Source organism: Loxodonta africana, chromosome 6, assembly GCF_030014295.1.
Source record: "Loxodonta africana isolate mLoxAfr1 chromosome 6, mLoxAfr1.hap2, whole genome shotgun sequence".
In the NCBI taxonomy this organism is placed as follows: domain Eukaryota; kingdom Metazoa; phylum Chordata; class Mammalia; order Proboscidea; family Elephantidae; genus Loxodonta; species Loxodonta africana.
In genome coordinates, this window is record NC_087347.1 from 138,382,954 (window position 1) to 138,400,994 (window position 18,041).

At 40.3% G+C, this 18,041-nt stretch overlaps 1 protein-coding gene across 1 annotated transcript in view; it reads left to right on the plus strand.

Annotated features, from left to right (window-relative positions):
* Positions 1-18,041, plus strand: part of CLASP1 (cytoplasmic linker associated protein 1) — a 372,718-nt gene that overhangs the window by 148,678 nt on the left and 205,999 nt on the right. Inside the window, exon 8 of the mRNA XM_064287366.1 lies at positions 16,675-16,742. Coding sequence (XP_064143436.1) covers positions 16,675-16,742 — 68 coding nt within the window. The remainder of the gene's footprint in view (positions 1-16,674; positions 16,743-18,041) is intronic.

Below are 18,041 nucleotides of genomic sequence, written 5' to 3' on the forward strand. Positions count from 1 at the left end.
GATAATTTAACTTACAGACCGAACTGATGCATGCTGTCTGGTGCATTACAACTTACCTTGTGAATCTGCACTTTTTAACAGCTGTTTACTTATTTAGCTTTCAGCCTATTTTAAAATGTTATAAACATTCAGTGTAGATATTACTTGATTGTTTTGGAAAGGGAAAATGGAAACTTTTTAACTTTTATTTGCTTGCTGAGGCTGTGGTGTTGGAGAGGGCCCAAGGCATGTAAGCCCATGAGAAATGTTCTGTGGGACGTCCCCTCTCATTTTTTAAATGTTTTATCAAAGTCATTCATACAGAGAATGAGTTAGTTTTACAAGATACATTTTTAAAAAGGCACTTCCTTGCCTCTTCTGCTGTTTTTCATTCATCAGAGGCAAACACTGTCGCTGTTTTTATTGATTGTTTTCATGGCCTTCTCTCTAAATAATATGCACGCATTGCCATTTCTGAATTCTCTGCCAGTGTAAAGAATTTTACTTCTCATGATGTAGATTGCGTTTCAGCTTTCTTTCCTCCTCCTCACTTCCCGCAGGTACGCTTGCCAACTCCTCATCCACCAAGTATAGGCGTATTTTAATTTTGGTTAGGACAGCATTTAGTTGACGGCATCATATGATTATATATGCTATTCACGTATTTGATCACGTATGGTTTGAGCGACCTTTTATTTTCCTTGGCGTTGTCTTTTCATTTGCATAGTTGTGTACGTACTTATCCCTAAGTAAACCCTAGCCTCTCTGCCAGTTTGTTTCCTTGAGCCTGTTGCAGTCTGGACAGGCTGCCTTCAGTGCCGTTTACATGGCTCTCATTCTCGCATGCCTCTGGGGCCTCTGCTTCCCCTTTCTCCGGAGATGCAGCTGCTATTTCTTGTTTACTATATCTTTCTTGGTTTGCCCTCTCATTTTAGTTGCGGATATCCGCCAGTGCAAAGGTATGGAGAAGAAAATTTTTTTGAGCCTGAGAATATCTTTATTCTACTCTGACACTGATAGTTTGGCAGAGCAGAGAATTCTAGGTGGGAAATCATTTTCATTCAAAATGTTGAAGCTAAAGCCCTTGTGTTCCAGCTGTCGATGTTGCTATGGAGAAAGCCAAAGTCGTTCTGATTCCTCATCCTACGTATATAACTTTGATTCCTTTTGGAAGCTTGTAGTATTTTTTCTTTGTCCTTAGTGTTTGACTGAAACTTTATGATGCTGGGTCTTGTGTGAGACTGTTTCCATTCTTTTGTTGGGCACTTGGAGGATCTTTCAGTCTGGAATCTCATGTTATTAGGATGTGGATAAATTTCTCTAAAAAATGTAGCTAGTATTAGAATGTTGGATTACTGGGACTGGCCCTTTGATTTTCTTAATCTTTTCCCTCCCACTTATATCATCGTAATTTTTCTGTATCTTCCAGGAGATTTCTGTATCTTCCAGGAGATTGTCACAAACTTATCTTCTAATCATTCTGTTAGGTATTTGATTTTTCCTATTTCTGATTTCTGAGAGTTGTATCTGGCTCACTGTATGTTTCCCTTTTTATAGCATCCTGTTTGCTTTTTTTTTTTTTTTTTTTTCTGTTGTGCTTTAATAAACAGTTCAAGTTAGTTTCTCATGCAAAAATTTATACACACATTGTTATGGGACCCTAGTTGCTCCTCCTGTAAAGTGACAGCACACTCCTCCTTTCCACCCCAGAGTCCCATGTCCATTCAGCCAGCTCCCATCCCTCTCTGCCATTTCATCTCACCTCCAGACAGGAGCTGCCCATTTAGCCTCGTGTCTACTTGAGCTAAGAAGCTCTCTCTTCACAAGTATCATTTTACGTCTTAGAGTCCACTCTAACCTTTGTCTGAAGACTTGGCTTTGGTAGTGATCTCAGTTCTGGGTTAAAAGAGAGTTCAGGGCCATGTCTTCTGGGGTCCCTCGAGCCTCAGACACACCATTAAGTCTAGTCTTTACACTAGAATTTGAGTTCTGAATCCTACTTTTATCCTGCTCTGTCAGGGACTCTCTGTTGTGTTCCCTGTCAAGGTGGTCATTGGTGGTAGCTGGGACTATCTAGTTCTTCTGATCCCATGCTGTTGTAGTCTCTGGTTTATGTGGCCCTTTCTTCTCTTGGGCTAATATTTTCCTTGTATCTTTGGTGTTCTTCATTCTCCTTTGCCTCCAGGTGGTTTGGGACCAATTGGTGTGTCTTAGATGGCCACGTGCTAGCTTTTAAGACCCCAGATGTAACTCTCCAAGTGGGACCCTGAACATTTTCTTAATAAACTTTGTTATGCCAGTTGCCCTAGATGTCCCCTGAAACCATGGTCTCCAGATCCCTACCCCTGCTACTTTGTCTCTCCAAGAGTGGTTGTATTCAGGAAACTTTTTAACTTTTGGTTTAGTGCAGTTGTGCTGACTTCCCCTGTATTGTGTGTTGTCCTTCCCTTCACCTAAGATAATTCTCATCTACTATCTAGTTAGTGAATACCCCTGTTCCTCCCTCCTCACCCTTGTAACCATCAAAGGATGTTTTCTTCTGTGTTAAAACCTTTTCTTGAGTTCTTATACTGGTGGTCTCAAAATATTTGTCTTTTTGCAACTGACAAATTTCACTCAGCGTAATGCCTTCCAGATTCATCCATGTTATGTGATGTTTCACAGATGCGTTATTGTTCTTTATCGTTGCATAGTATTTCATTGTGTGAATATACCATAAAATATTTACCCATTTGTCCATTGATGGGGCACCTACGTTGTTTCCATCTTTTCGCTATTGTGAGCAGTGCTGCAGTAAACACGAGTGTGCATATATTCATTCTTGTGACAGCTCGCACTTCTCTAGGATATATTCCAAGGAGTGGGATTGCTGGATCGTATGGTAGTTCTATTTCTAGCTTTTTAAGGAAGCACCAAATGGATTTCCAAAATGGTTGTACCATTTTACATTCTTTACATTCCCACTAGCAGTGTGTAAGTGTTCCAGTCTCTCCACAACTTCTCCAACATTTATTATTTTGTGTTTTTTGGATTAATGCCTGCCTTGTTGGGGCAAGATGGTATCTCATTGTAGTTTTGATTTGTATTTCCCTAATGGCTAATGATCATCAACATTTCTTCACGTGTCTGGTAGCCACCTGAATGTCTTCTCTGGTGAAGTGCCTGTTCATGTCCTTTGCCCATTTTTTAATTGGGTTCTCTTTTTGTTGTTGAGGTTTTGCAACATCTTGCAGGTTTTAGAGATTAGACGCTGATCAGATTTGTCATAGCCAAGACTTTTTCCCAGTTTGGGGGCTATCTTTTTACTCTTTGCATGAGCATAACTGATTTTTAGGAGCTCCCAGTTTTCTAGTTTCTCTTCTGGTGTTTCTGCAGTGTTATTAATGTTTTGTATTCTGTTTTATGCCATGTATTACGGCTCCTAGCCTTCTCCCTATTTTTTTTTTTTTTAATTTTTTATTGTACTTGAAGTGAAAGTTTACAAATCAAGTCAGTCTCTCACACAAAAACTTATATACAGCTTGGTACATACTCCCAGTTGCTCTCACCCTAATGAGACACCCCACTCCCTCCCTCCACTCTCTCTCTTCGTGTTCATTTCGCCAGCTTCTAACCCCCTCCACCCTTTCATCTACCCACCAGGCAGGAGATGCCAACATAGTCTCAAGTATCCACCTGATCCAAGAAGCTCACTCCTCACCAGCATCCCTCTCCAACCCACTGTCCAGTCCAATCCCTGTCTGAAGAGTTGGCTTTGGGAATGGTTCCCGTCCTGGGCCAACAGAAGGTCTGGGGGCCATGACTACCGGGGTCCTTCTGGTCTCAGTCAGACCGTTAAGTCTGGTCTTTTTCTTTGGAATCTGGGGTCTGCATCCCACTGCCCTCCTGCTCCCTCAGGGGTTCTCTGTTGTGTTCCCTGTCAGGGCAGTCATCAGTTGTAGGTGGGCACCATCTAGTTCTACTGGTCTCAGGCTAATGCAGTCTCTGGTTTATGTGGACTTTTCTGTCTCTTGGGCTCATAATTACCTTGTACCTTTGGTGTTCTTCATTCTCCTTTGATCCAGGTGGGTTGAGACCAATAGGTGCATCTTAGATGTCCACTTGCCTCAGATGCCACTCTCCAAAGTGGGATGCAGAATGTTTTCTTTTTAGATTTTATGCCAGTTGACTTAGATGTCCCCTAAAACCATGGTCCCCAAGCCCCCGCCACTACTACACTGGCCTTCGAAGCATTCATTTTATTCAGGAAACTTCTTTGCTTTTGGTTTAGTCCAGGTGTACTGACCTCTCCTGTATTGTGTGTTTTCTTTCCCTTCACCTAAAGTAGTTCTTATCTACTATCTAATTAGTGAATACCCCTCTGGTAACCATCAAAGAATATTTTCTTCTCTGTTTAAACTATTTTTCGAGTTCTTCTAATGGTGGTCTTATACAATATTTGTCCTTTTGCAACTAATTTCACTCAGCATAATGCCTTCCAGATTCCTCCATGTTATGAAATGTTTCACAGATTCATCACTGTTCTTTATCGATGAATAGTATTCCATTGTGTGAATATACCATAATTTATTTATCCATTCATCTGTTGATGGGCACCTTGGTTGCGTCCATGTTTTTGCTGTTGTAAACAGTGCTGCAATAAACATGGGTGTGCATATATCTGTTCATGTAAAAGCTCTTAATTCTCTAGGATATAGTCCGAGGAGTGGGATGGCTGGATCGTATGGTAGTTCTATTTCTAGCTTTTTAAGGCAGCACCAAATGGATTTCCAAAGTGGTTGTACCATTTTACATTCCCACCCAGCAGTGTATGAGTGTTCCAGACTCTCCACAACCTCTTCAACATTTATTTTGTGTTTTTTGGATTAATACCAGCCTTTTTGGAGTGAGATGAAATCTCATTGTAGTTTTGATTTGCATTTCTCTAATGGCTAATGATCGTGAGCATTTCCTCATGTATCTGTTAGCTCCCTGAATGTCTTCTTTAGTGAAGTATCTGTTCATATCTTTTGCCCATTTTTTAATTGGGTTATTTGGCTTTTCCGTGGTTGAGTTTTTACAGTATCATGTAGATTTTAGAGATTGGGCACTGATCGGAAATGTCATAGCTAAAAACTTTTTCCCAGTGTGTAGGTAATCTTTTTACTCTTTTGAAGTCTTTGGATGAGCACAGGTGTTTGATTTTTAGGAGCTCCCAGTTATCTAGTTTCTCTTTTGCATTGTTAGTAATGTTTTATATATTGTTTATGCCATGTATTAGGGCTCCTAACATCTGTATTTTTTTCTTCCATAATCTTTATTTTTTTAGATTTTATGTTTAGGTCCTTGATCCATTTTGAGTTTGTTTTTGTGCGTGGTGTGAGGTATGGGTCTTGTTTAATTTTTTTTGCAGAATGATATCCAGTTACGCCAGCACCATTTGTTAAAAAGACAGTCTTCTCCCCATTTAACTAATTTGTGGCCTTTGTCAAATATCAACTGCTCATACGTGGATGGACTTATGTCTGGATTCTCAATTCTGTTCCATTGGTCTATGTATCTGTTGTTGTACCAGTACCAGGCTATTTTGACTACTTTGGCAGTATAATAGGTTCTAAAATGAGGTATTTTATTTCAGGTGTTCTATTTTGCTGAGAGTTTTTATCATGAATGGACGTTGGACTTTGTCAAATGCCTTTTCTGCATCAATTGATAAAATCATGTGATTCTTGTCTTTTATTTATATGGTGGATTACATTAATTGTTTTTCTAATGTTGAAGTATCCCTGCATACCTGGTGTGAATCCCACTTGGTCATGGTGAATTATTTTTTTGATATGCTGTTGAATTCTATTGGCTAGAATTTTATTGAGGATTTTTGCATCTAAGGGCATGAGGGATATAGGTCTGTAATTTTCTTTTTCTGTGGTGTCTTTACCTGGTTTTGGTATCAGGGATATGTTGGCTTCATGGAATGAATTTGGAAGTATTCAGTCCTTTTCTATGGTCTGAAATACCTTTTGTAGTAGTGGTGTTAACTCTTCTCTGAAAGTTTGGTAGAACTCTGCAGTGAAGCTCTCAGGGCCAGGGCTGTTTTGTTGTCATTGTTGGGAGTTTTTTTGATTACCTTTTCAATCTCTTCTTTGGTTATGGGTCTGTTTAGTTGTTCTGCCTCTGTTTGTGTTAGTTTAGGTAGGTAGTGTGTTTCTAGGAATTCATTCATTTCCTCTAGGTTTTCAAATTCCTTAGAGCATAGTTTTTCATACTTAGATGATTCTTTTAATTTCAGGTGGGCCTGTTATAATATCGGCTATCTCATTTCTTACTTGGGTTGTTTGCTTCCTATTCTTTTTTTTTTTTTGTCAGCTTGGCCCATGGTTTATTAATTTTCTTGAGTTTTTTCAAAGAACCAGCTTTTGGTCTCATTAATTCTTTCAATTGTTTTTCTGTTTTCTATTTCATTTAGTTTTGCTCTAATTTTTATTATATGTTTTCTTCTGGTTCCTGAGGGTTTCTTTTGTTGCTCTCTTTCTGTTTGTTCTAGTTGTAGGGATAATTCTTTGATTTTGGCCCTTTCTTCTTTTTGAATATATACACTTATTGATAGAAATTGACCCCTGAGCACTGCTTTCACTGTGTCCCAAAGTTTCTGATAGGAAGTGTTTTCATTCTCATTGGATTCAATGAATTTCTTTATTCCATCCTTAATGTCTCATTACAATCTAGTCTTTTTTGAGCGGGGTGTTGTTCAGTTTCCAAGTGTTGAATTTCTTTTCCCTGCTTTTCTGTTACTGATTTCTACTTTTATGGCCTTATGGTCAGAGAAGATGCTTTGTAATATTTCAATGTTTTGGAATCTGCCAAGGTTGCTTTGTGACCTAATATATGGTCTATTCTAGAGAATGTTCCGTGTGCATTAGAAAAGAAAGTATACTTGGCTACTGTTGGGTGGAGTGTTCTCTATATGTTTATGAGGTCAAGTTGGTTGATTGTGGCATTTAGATCTTCCATGTCTTTATTGAGCTTCTTTCTGGATGTCCTATCCTTCACCAAAAGTGGTGTGTAGAAGTCTCCTACTATTATTGTAGAGCTGTCTATCTCAGTTTTCAAAGCTGATAGAGTTTGTTTTATGTATCTTGCAGCCGTGTCATTGGGTGTATAAATATTTAATGTTTATATCCCCCTGGTATGTTGTCCCTTTAATCATTATATAATGTCCGTTTTTGTCCTTTACGATGGATTTAATTTTAAAGTCTGTTTTGTCCGAAATTAACATTGCTCTTTTTTGATTGTTGTTTGCTTCATATATTTTTGTCCATCCTTTGAGTTTTAGTTTGTTTGTGTCTGTAAAGTCCAAGTTGTGTCCCTTTTAGGCAGCATCTAGATGGATTGTGTTCTTTAATCCATGCTGCCACTCTCTGTCTCTTCGTTGGTGCATTTAGTCCATTTACATTTACTGTAATTATGGATAGGTAAAAAAATGAATTTAGTGCTGTTATTTTGATGTCTTTTTTTTGTGTTTTGTTGACAGTTTCTTTTTCCCACTTTTTTTTTGTGCTGAGTGGATGATCTTTATATATTGTCTTTTCCACATATTCATTGTTGTTTGTTTTTGCTGCGTCTGTTTTTTTCTTGTATTTTATTTTGATGTGTAGGATAGTTTGTCTCCTTTGTGGTTACCTTATTATTTACCGCTATTTTTCTAAATTTAAACCTAGCTTTTATTTCTTTTATTGCCTTGTCTTCCTCTCCATGTGAAAGATCTATGACTGCATTTCTTAGTCACTCTTTATTGTTTTAATGTTGTCTTCTTTTACACAATAGCATTGCTGTTTCCCTGTTTTAAGCGTTTTTGTATCTTGATTTTTTTGTGTGATTTCCCTGTCCTGGTTGATGTCTGATTGGTCTGCCCAGTTTTGTAGTTTTGGGTTGATACCACTTATTATTGATCTTCTAACCGAAGAGCTACGTTTAGTATTTCTTGTAGTTTTGGTTTTGGTTTTTACAGATTCCCTAAACTTCTGTTTATCTGGAAATGTCCTAATTTCACCTTCATATTTGGTGATGGGTTTGTTAGATATATGATTCTTGGCTGGCTATTTTTTTCCTTCAGTTTTTTATGTATGCCATGCCATTGCCTTCTTGCCTGCATGGTTTCTGCCAAGTAGTCTGAGCTTATTCTTACTGGTTCTCCTTTGTAGGTGACTTTTCGTTTATCCCTAGCTGCTTTCTTTGCCTTTGGTTTTGTCAAGTTTGATCATAATATGTCTTGGTGACTTTCTTTTAAAAATCTACCTTATGTGAAATTCAGTGAGTACCTTGGATAGGTATCTTCTCATCTTTCATGATATCAGGGATGTTTTCTACCAACAAATCTTCAACAATTCTCTCTGTATTTTCTGTTGTCCCCCCCTGTTCTGGAGCTCCAGTCACTCGTAGGTTATTTCTCTTGATAGAGTCCCACATGATTATTAAGGTTTCTTTGTTTTTTTTAATTATTTTATTTGATTTTTCTTCAAATATGGTAGTGCCAAATGCTTTATCTTCACTTTTACACGTTTTGCTTTCCACTTGCTCAAATCTGCTTCTCTGACTTTCTATTGAGTTGTCTAGTTCTATAATTTTATTGTTAATCTTCTGAATTTCTTTTTTTTTTAATAATTTTTATTGTGCTTTAAGTGACAGTTTACAAATCAAGTCAGTCTCTCACATAAAAACTCATATACACCTTGCTACGCACTCCCAATTACTCTCCCCCTAATGAGACAGCCCGCTCTCTCCCTCCACTCTCTCTTTTTGTGTCCATTTCACCAGCTTCTAACCCCCTCCACCCTCTCATCTCCCCTCCAGGCAGGAGGTGCCAACATAGTCTCAAGTGTCCACCTGATCCAAGAAGCTCACTCCTCAGCAGCATCTCTCTACAACCCATTGTCCAGTCTAATCCATGTCTGAATGGTTCCTGTCTGGGCCAACAGAAGGTCTAGGGGCCATGACCACCGGGGTCCTTCTAGTCTTGGTCAGACCATTAAATCTTGTCTTTTTATGAGAATTTGGGGTCTGCATCCCACTGCTCTCCTGGTGCCTCAGGGGTTCTTTGTTGTGTTCCCTGTCAGGGCAGTCATCAGTTGTAGCCCAGCACCATCTAGTTCTTCTGGTCTCAGGCTGATGTAGTCTCTGGTTTATGTTGCCCTTTCTGTCTTTTGGGCTCATACTTACCTTTTGTCCTTGGTGTTCTTCATTTTCTTTTCATCCAGGTAATCTTCTGAATTTCTGATTGCTGGCTGTTCATGGATTTTTCCAGCTTATTAAATTTTTCATTATGTTCCTGAATAACCTTTTTAATTTCTTCAGCTGCTTTATCTGTTTATTCTTTGGCTTGTTCTGTGTGGTCCTTGATTTCCTTCCTGATGTTGAAGGGTTCTGTATATTAATCTTTTGTATTCTGCCTCTGGGAATTCCAGGAAGGTTCTTTCATCTAAAAGATCCCATAATTCTTTGTTTTCAGAGCTTGTGGAAATGATCATGGTCTGTTTCTTTATGTGACTTGTTACTGACTTGTCTCTGAGACATCTATAAGTTATTGTGTTAGTTTATTTTATGTTTGCTTACTGTGTCGTAGCTTCTTGCTTTTTTTTGTTTTGATGTGCCCAAATGGGTTGCTTGAGTGAGCTAGCTTGATTATTTTCGCCTTTGGAGCCCTGATATCTTGTCCTCCGATGGGTAGAGCTGTTATCAGGTATATCGGTCTAGGAGTCCACTCACTTTTCTTGTATGAATTCAGCTCAGGTGTCCAGGTAGCTGGTCAAGTGTGTGGTACAGGCTCTTTCCTACATTCTTAGAGGGGCAAGGGTGATTGGTGTAGGTACCGGTATCTGGTTGCAGCAGGGGTCATACTCTGAACAAGGCAGGGGCCTGAGAATCATCCCCCAAGTGTCTCTGAGGAAAGGGTGTCCCTCTTTCCTAGAACATACAGGTAGCTAGGTTCTGTAGACGGATCATGGGTACCCAGTGTTTTTGGTTCTAAGGACTGGGAGGTACCAGTTATGCTTGGAGCCCTGTCACAGGCGACTGGGTAATCTGAGTGGAGCCACCAGTCCTTAGGCCCCTGATGTGAGTAGGTGAGGATGCTGTTTAATAGGCAAAGCAATGTCAAACATCAAACATGCACCTCTCCACAGCACAGCGGAAATAGTTGTAGTCTGCCAGCAAGGGTCTGTTCTCCTGAAACAGGCCCACACAGGTCCATGCAGAGGGGAAAGGCACTCAACGTCCACGGACTATTTATGCCTGGACCAGAGCCGCTCCTGTCCTGAGCTCCCCTGGTTAGTGGAGGTGGCAAATTATCTTTTCCCCCAATTGCGAATTTATTCCTTCTCCACGGCCTGTAGCATGGCGCTAGGTGCTCAACAGGGCCTACCTCAGGCCCTGGGAAATCAACAGCCACTGAAGCTGGCTTGGGGGCCGGGGGCGTGGTAAAATGTACGCAAGTACTTAGCTTTTGCTGAGAGCGCCGTTCTTCTCTGGTTCCGGAGGTGTGAGTAGGCTGTGCCGCTGGCTCCTTCTGCCTGAGGAAACTGTGACCTAACGTTAGTACCAGCCCACCGCAGCTGCTCCCGGGAATAGTGCCTGAGGGCTCCCGGCGATTCAGGTCTGGTAACTCCTCTCTGCTTCTGAAACATCTCTTCCTTCCCCTGCCCCTCAGTTCATTTCCTGACCTTGCATTTAAAGTTCAGGGATCCTAGCTAGTCAAAACATACTCGTTTCGCTTGTTATTTTCAGGTCTTTGTTGTAGGAGGGCTCGCCGGAAGCATCTGTCTATTCCACCATCTTGGCCTCACCTCCTCTATTTGATTCTCATTTCATGACACATTGTTCTCATCCTTTTTTTTAGTTCTTTTATATATATAGTTTATTGAAAGTCTTATTGAGTAAGTTGAATGTTTGTGTTTCTTGAGGGATGATACTATTATTGCCTATTTTTTTTCCTGTGTATGCGCCATACATTTGTTTATGTAGCTTGAAAAATTTTTTGTTGAAAGTATGCTTTTAAATTAATATAATGTGGTAGCTGTGGAAATCAGATTCTACCTGCTTTTCAGATTTGTTGTTGTTATTGCTCCTATTTGTTCAGTGACTTCCCTAAATGAATTCTGTAAACTGTGTCTTTTTTGCTGTGTGTGGTCATTGAATTCTTTGCTTGTTTAGCTTAGCGGTCGGTTAATGATTTATCAGAGACTTCCTTACATGCCGTGAACCAGGAACTCTCCCAGTCTTTGTTGAAGGCCTCTTTTTGTGTTGTGGCATGTTTTCAGTGCTCTGGGAGGCAGAGCTAGGCCTTTAAGGCCTTACCAGGCTTTTCCTGGGCATGTGCACAGCCCTCAACATACTCATGGCCTTCTAGATGCCCGGGAGCATGTCGGAGCTTTTCAGAAGTCCCTACGGACTCCTCATTCTCCATCATTTAAGTGTTTGACATCTGTTTTTTTTTTTTTTAATTTTTTTGTTGTACTTTAGATGAAGGTTTACAGAATAAAGTAGCTCCTCATGAAACAGTGCAGATGTTGTTTTATGACGTTGATTGACAGCTCCATGACATGTTAACACTCTATCTCCTTGACCTTGGGTTCCCCATTACCAGCTTTCCTGCCCCATCTTGCCTTCTTGTCTTTGCCTCTGGGCTGGTATGCCTGTTTTAGTCTCGTTTTGTTTTTTTGGGCCTGTCTGATTTTTGGTTGAAGGGTGAACCTCAGGGATGACTTCATTACTGAGCTGAAAGGGTGTCTGGGGGCCACACTCATGGGGTTTCCCCAGTCTCTGTCAGGCCAGCAAGTCTGGTCTTCCTTTTTGAGTTAGAATTTTGTTCTCTGTTTTTCTCCAGCTCTGTCCAGGGCCCTCTATTGTGATTCCTGTCAGAGCAGTCAGTGGTGATAGCCGGGTACCATCTAGGTGTGGCGGACTCAGTCTGGTGGAGGCCGTGGTAGTTGTGGTCCATTAGTCCTTTGGATTAATCTTTTCCTTGTGTCTTTAGTTTTCTTTGTTCTCCCTGCTTGCAAAGGGGTGAGAGGAGTGAGGTATCCTAGATGGCTGCTCACAATCTTTTAAGATCCCAGAAACTACTCACCAAAGTAGAAAGTAGAATATTTTCTTTAGAAACTATGTTATGCCAATTGAGCTAGATGTTCCCTGAAATTTAGCCCTCTTTCTGTTAATCAGGATTGTTATTCTCACCTTGGGCAGCTGCATTGTTAAAGAATTGCTGCTAAAGAATTGCTGCTAATTCTTTTGTTGAAGATCAGTGAAAAGGAACTTGTGTCAACAAGTTCTGAGTCAGGTCAAGCAGGAAAAGGTACTGAGAGTGGGGGTTTTCAGAGATGTGCAAGACTTGTCAAGTAATGACATTTACTTGGAAATGGAGATCTTTAGGAAGCTCCAGAATTGTTCCACTGTCTCTAGTCGCTGCTTACCAGTTGTTGTCAAGTAGGACAGCGCTCCATAGGGTTTTCATGGCTGTGATCTTTTGGAACCAGATCACCAGGCCTTTCTTCTGTGGCACCTCTGGGTGGGTTCAGATAGCCAATCTGTTTGGTTAGTAGTCATGTGCTTACCCATTTGTGCCATCCGCGGACTCCCCAGTGGCTGGTAGGCTGCTGGTTTTTAAACTGTCATAACTGCGGGCCTGTTAGTTTTCAGGGTTACTGCAGAACTGGGGATTTGGTGGTGGGAATAAGGCACGGTAAGTCAATGGAAAGCCCACTGCTCTTACTGAGATCCAGCATTTCTTCTTACCTAAATGCTCCTCGAATTGTTGCAAGCCTTTCGTTATTTTCCAGAGTTCTGGAAGTGTTGATTTTGACAGTTTTTGCAGGTGTGTTCTTGTATCTATGAGGAGTGGTTTTTAAGAGATCCTCATTCTGCCATTCTGAAGGGTTTTGCCCATGTTTGCTTTTATGGTTGCAGTATTTTATCTCTTTGAATCTATTAATGATATATTTTTTAAACTTTTTCTCCTTGCATAGTCTTTTTTCCCCACATGTGTATTTATTTTGATCTTTTTCAAGTTAGGAGCTCTGCTCATATGTCTAGCAACCGTTGGTTGTCTGCTCATGTCTGAGAACCAAAAAAACCAAACCCATCACCATCGAGTCCATTCCGACTAATAGCGACCCTATGGGACAGAGTAGAACTGATGCATAGAGTTTCCAAGGAGCACCTAAGAAAAAAGTGGGTGGTAAAAACCGATTAGAAGCTCTGAGTATATTGGTGAGGCTTGTTGATTGTGACATTACCAGTATTTGCTTCTAGGAGGTTATTTGATGTTTATATTTTATATTATAAATTTTTGCAGGGAAAAATTAGATTTAAGCTTATAGTAAAATAAACCAAAATTGTATTGAAGAGTTGCGTATAAAAATTTAAATTTAGAAAAACTAGGGGAATATTATGTTGATATTTTTCAAACTAGTAAAGAATTTGTTTTTCCAATTGAGATCCAAGGATTTAAAGTGAAAAAAAGAAAAAAACGAGGGCTCAGAAGGTAATTATTAGTTATATGTTAAAACGCTCTGAATGTATAAAACTCATCCTTTTAGACATGTGGAAATTGATAGTCCCCAAGAGAGGAGTTTTGTCATTGCTCTGCTCAGAGGTAGCCAGTGCTTCCATTTCTAAGGAAAGTTAGACTGTTGGGAAGCCACATTGCTGTTCTCTTGAGGCAGCAGTAGGAGCCGTTTTACAGGTTTTGATGAACAGGGAATGAGGGCCTTAGTGAGACAGGGGTGTCTAAGCAGAGAGAAGGGCATGCATTGCTGTGAGAATTCTGAATTAAGGTATAGGTGCCAGTACAGTAATCTTATATATATATACACACACACGTATATATACGTACATACATATACACACACGTACATATAATCTTGTTTATTTTGTTGTTGAGAGTATACATAGCAAAACATACATAGACCAAATCAACAACTTCTACATGTAGTGACATTGATTACATTCTTCGAGTTGTGTAACCATTCTCACTTTCCTTTTCTGAGTTGTTCCTTTCCCATCAACATAAATTTATTGCCCCCTGAGGTTCTTATCTAATCTTTTGAGTTGCTGTTGTCAATTGATCCCACAGAGATAGTTCTTAAAAGAGCATAGTGCTCAAGGCAGGCATTTTTTACTAGTTAAGCTTAACTGTTATATGGTGTTAAGATGACTTTGGGAATATTTTTGGTTTAAGGTTTAAAGATCATCTCCAGGCAGTAGTTACAGGGATTCCGCCAACATTCGTAGCTCCAGGAAGTCTGGAGTTCCCTGAGAATTTGGAATTTTCTTCTGCATTTTCTCCCCTTTGATCAGGATTGTACAATAATCTTTTTAGAATTCTGGTATCTAGTTGCATAGGCTTGCCAGGTGTGGGTAACGTGGTCACGTGAGTAGGCATTACCACAGACAGAGAATCTACACATTTTTCCACCATTGCTGTTGATATTGGCAAATACTGTCTCAGAAATGGAAGAAATACATGTCCTTCCTAGTAATTTTAGGAACAACCAGATGAAAGGTATACCTTGGCCCTAATTTGCAAACTTGCAGACATGATCGTGTCAGAGGGTGTGGCTGTGACACAATAAAATGGTGCCTTTTGGTTAGGGCATGCCCTGGTAACCTGTTTACTAATGATATTATTTATGGGTTTGTCAAGCCAGTGGAGATCTTTGTGACTTATAAGAGGGAAGGTGATGGAAACATCTTAAGAAATTGATTCTAAGGTATCTTCCCAGGCCTTTAGTAACCACTGGACTTGAAAGTAAGTGATAGTTTTACTCATATCTGGTCTTGAGATGGTGAATTTATTTATTTCAATGCCAACTTTGATTAATTGGTAGCATTGCTTGGAGCAGTTTTGAGAAGGATTCTGAGACTATACCTGGGCTTAGTCGGAAAGAAGACTTGAAAAGATTATCCCTATCTGCCATGGAATGGAAAGCAGGAAAGGCAGCATGTCAGGCTAGCTCACCCCCTTCTTTTTACCTCTATTGCTTATATGTAATTTTGGCTCCCCTATTAGAAGGCAGGCGCTCCTTGGAAACTCTATGGGGCAGTTCTACTCTGTCCTATAGGGTCGCTATGAGTTGGAATCGACTCGACGGCACTGGGTTATTAGAAGGCACTGGAAACCCTGGTGGTGTAGTGGTTAAGTGCTACAGCTGCTAACCAAGAGATCAGCAGTTCTAATCCACCAGGCGCTCCTTGGAAACTCTATGGGGCAGTTGTACTCTGTCCTATAGGGTCGCTATGAGTCGGAATCGACTCGATGGCAGTGGGTTTTTGATTATTAGAAGGCAACCTCCAGAACAGTACCGTATTTTTATACAAATAATGTGCACCTTCTGTGTTTGTTTACCAGCTGTGCCCTTTCCCCCATGAGGAATTTTCATTAGCGCCGCTATGCCACTTTTTTTTTTTTATGTTGCTTTAAAAAAATTTAGCATAGCATGCTTATGAAAAAACACCTCGCTGGGGGAGGGCACAGTTAGCAAACAAACGTAGAAGGTGCTTTTTATTTGCATAAAAATACAGTAACGTTACATATTTGGCATCTAGCTAGCACTGTAGTAGACTCATCATTTTTTAGTAAATGAGTGGCTGAATAAACTAAGGCTAGAATGTATGAATGAACTGTCTAAAGATTTGCAGAGAGAGGGCAGGGAGGGATCAGGTACCAGCTCCCTAACACACAGTGCTCTAAGTCCTACTGGGTGAGCATTTACAAGGCCTGGGACGCCAAAAGAGTATAGTTCGCACCCTGCCCTCAGAGAGCTTCTATCCCGGGTGGGAGGAAAAGACGAACATGTTTGAAACGCTTAGAACTTGTATGATAGGATGGATTGGAAGAAAACACTAAAATAGCTAGTTTGGTCCTGGAAATGGACGGCATAGATGTGGATGCAAAATGGGGCCTTAACCTCTGTTATTCTGCTGTGTCTGTGTTTTGCACGTGACAGCCTCTTTTTCTCCATGGTAAGATGACCCCCTCCCCAACACACACACCCCTTTGCCTCTCATTTTTGGTGTCACTAGGGTGGAATATTTTGACTGATTAAAGAGTTTTGTTTCAATTTAAATGCCGAAGTGAAAATGAGCCATTATTAGTAGAAAATAAATGTCAAGCAGATTTTTTTCAAGCTAAAGTCGCAACGTCTGTTTCTAGAGAAATTATAACATCTCTGAATTGACTGAAAGCCACAGAAAAGCTTTTATATTATAAGCATTAGTGCATTTTGAAAAGCTTTATGCTAAGTAATTGCCAGCCTACGCCCAGAAAGAAAAGAAAGACATACTTGTCACAGCATGTATCTGTCGTTCAGGGCGCTCAGTTGAATGTCTGGGGCATGGGCTCCGGACCCCAGCTCTCAAGGCCGGCATCTCCTCCTCACCAACTGGATCGCCGGTTACTGGCTTCAGTTTCCTTCTCTGTAGAATGGGAACGATGACCATCCCTCCTAAAGCCTTCGTGAGGATCAAGTGCTCAGCCTGGTACTTGGTCCTTAGTGAGTGCCCAGTTATTGCTGGCTGTTGTTAGCGTTATTGGTACAGCTACTGTTGTTGTTAAGTGTGTTTATATCTTTTTTTGGGGGGGGATGACTCAGCTTCACATTAGTGTTTTAATATTATTGTACACAGTGATGGTTAAAGAGTTTTTATGGTTTTGCTTTCATACAGGTTGAATGTAATTTTTACAAAATTTGATGAAGTCCAAAAATCTGGAAACATGATCCAATCTGCAAACGGTGAGTAGAAAAGGCAGTGCAGCCAGTCCCTGGGTTGTGAACCTCCGACTTTCGTACAACCCATTGGTGTGAGCGAACCCCTGCAAAGCCTGTTAGATTAAAAATTCTAGGTACATACACACACCAAAACATTATTATTATCATTACTGTATTATTACTTTAAAGATATTTTAATGTATCTGGAAGTTTCTCTTTAATGTTGTTTTAAAAAAAAAAAAGTATAGAGAGGTACACTATTTACTGGTATTTGACTAAGTGACATTAGATACAGCCCATACCTAACTCTCCCGACTTACACACAAATTTGATTTAAAATCATATTTAGGAACGGAGTTTGTTAGTAATCTGGTGACTGCCTATAACTCTGCTTTTGCTTTTTCACTTTTATGTTAGTAATGCTTATGGTGTTTCTGGACAGCTGAATTAGATGTTTTTATTAAGGGTTTATGAGTCTTAAGATATAACTTCCCTTCACCCACTTTCCGAGGCCGGAAGCTGGAGTCATCCACGTTGAATCCGTTAGCTAATCTTGTTGGCTTTACTTTAAGAATACACCCTGAGGCCAGACATGTCATTATGACCACAGCAGCCCTCCTCATGCAGGCTGGCGTGACATTTCCCTGGGCTCTGTGGTACCCTTGCTTCTACTCTATCCCCACACTTATGGTCTGTTTTCATACAGCAACCAGAGTAATCCTTTTAAAATATAAGTTGGACTAATGTCAGCCTCCCACTCAGAATCTCCGGAGGCTTCCCATGACACACAGGTGACAATTCAGTGGCTCAGCAGGCCTTGTGTGATCTGGCCCTGACTACCATTCTGATGTCACCTTGCATCATTCTACCCTGGGCTCTCTCTGCTCCAGCCACTTTAGCCTCCTTGCTCCTTTGAACACTCTGAAGCATCCCCTGCTTATCATTCCTTTGGCCTGAGACACTCATCCTCTGGGTGTCGTTATGGCTCTCGCCCTCACTTTGTCCAGATCTCGGCTGAAGTATCACTTCATTACAGAGATGATACTGAATAACATATGCCAGCCACTCTCTCTTCCTGTACCTGCTTAGTTTTGTTCTTAGCATTTACCACTAGAAACTATTTGTTTACCGATGAGGGCAAGACCTTTGTTTTATTTCCTTTCTTCTCAGTGCCTCAAAAAGCCACTGACGTATGGTAGATACACAATAAATACTGTTGAATAAATAAAATAATGACTGGAACTTGAATTACAATCTGTTGTTTCCAGTTTCTGAATTCCTCTCACTATGCCTTGTAATGATATTTGAGGACAAGTGGCTAGT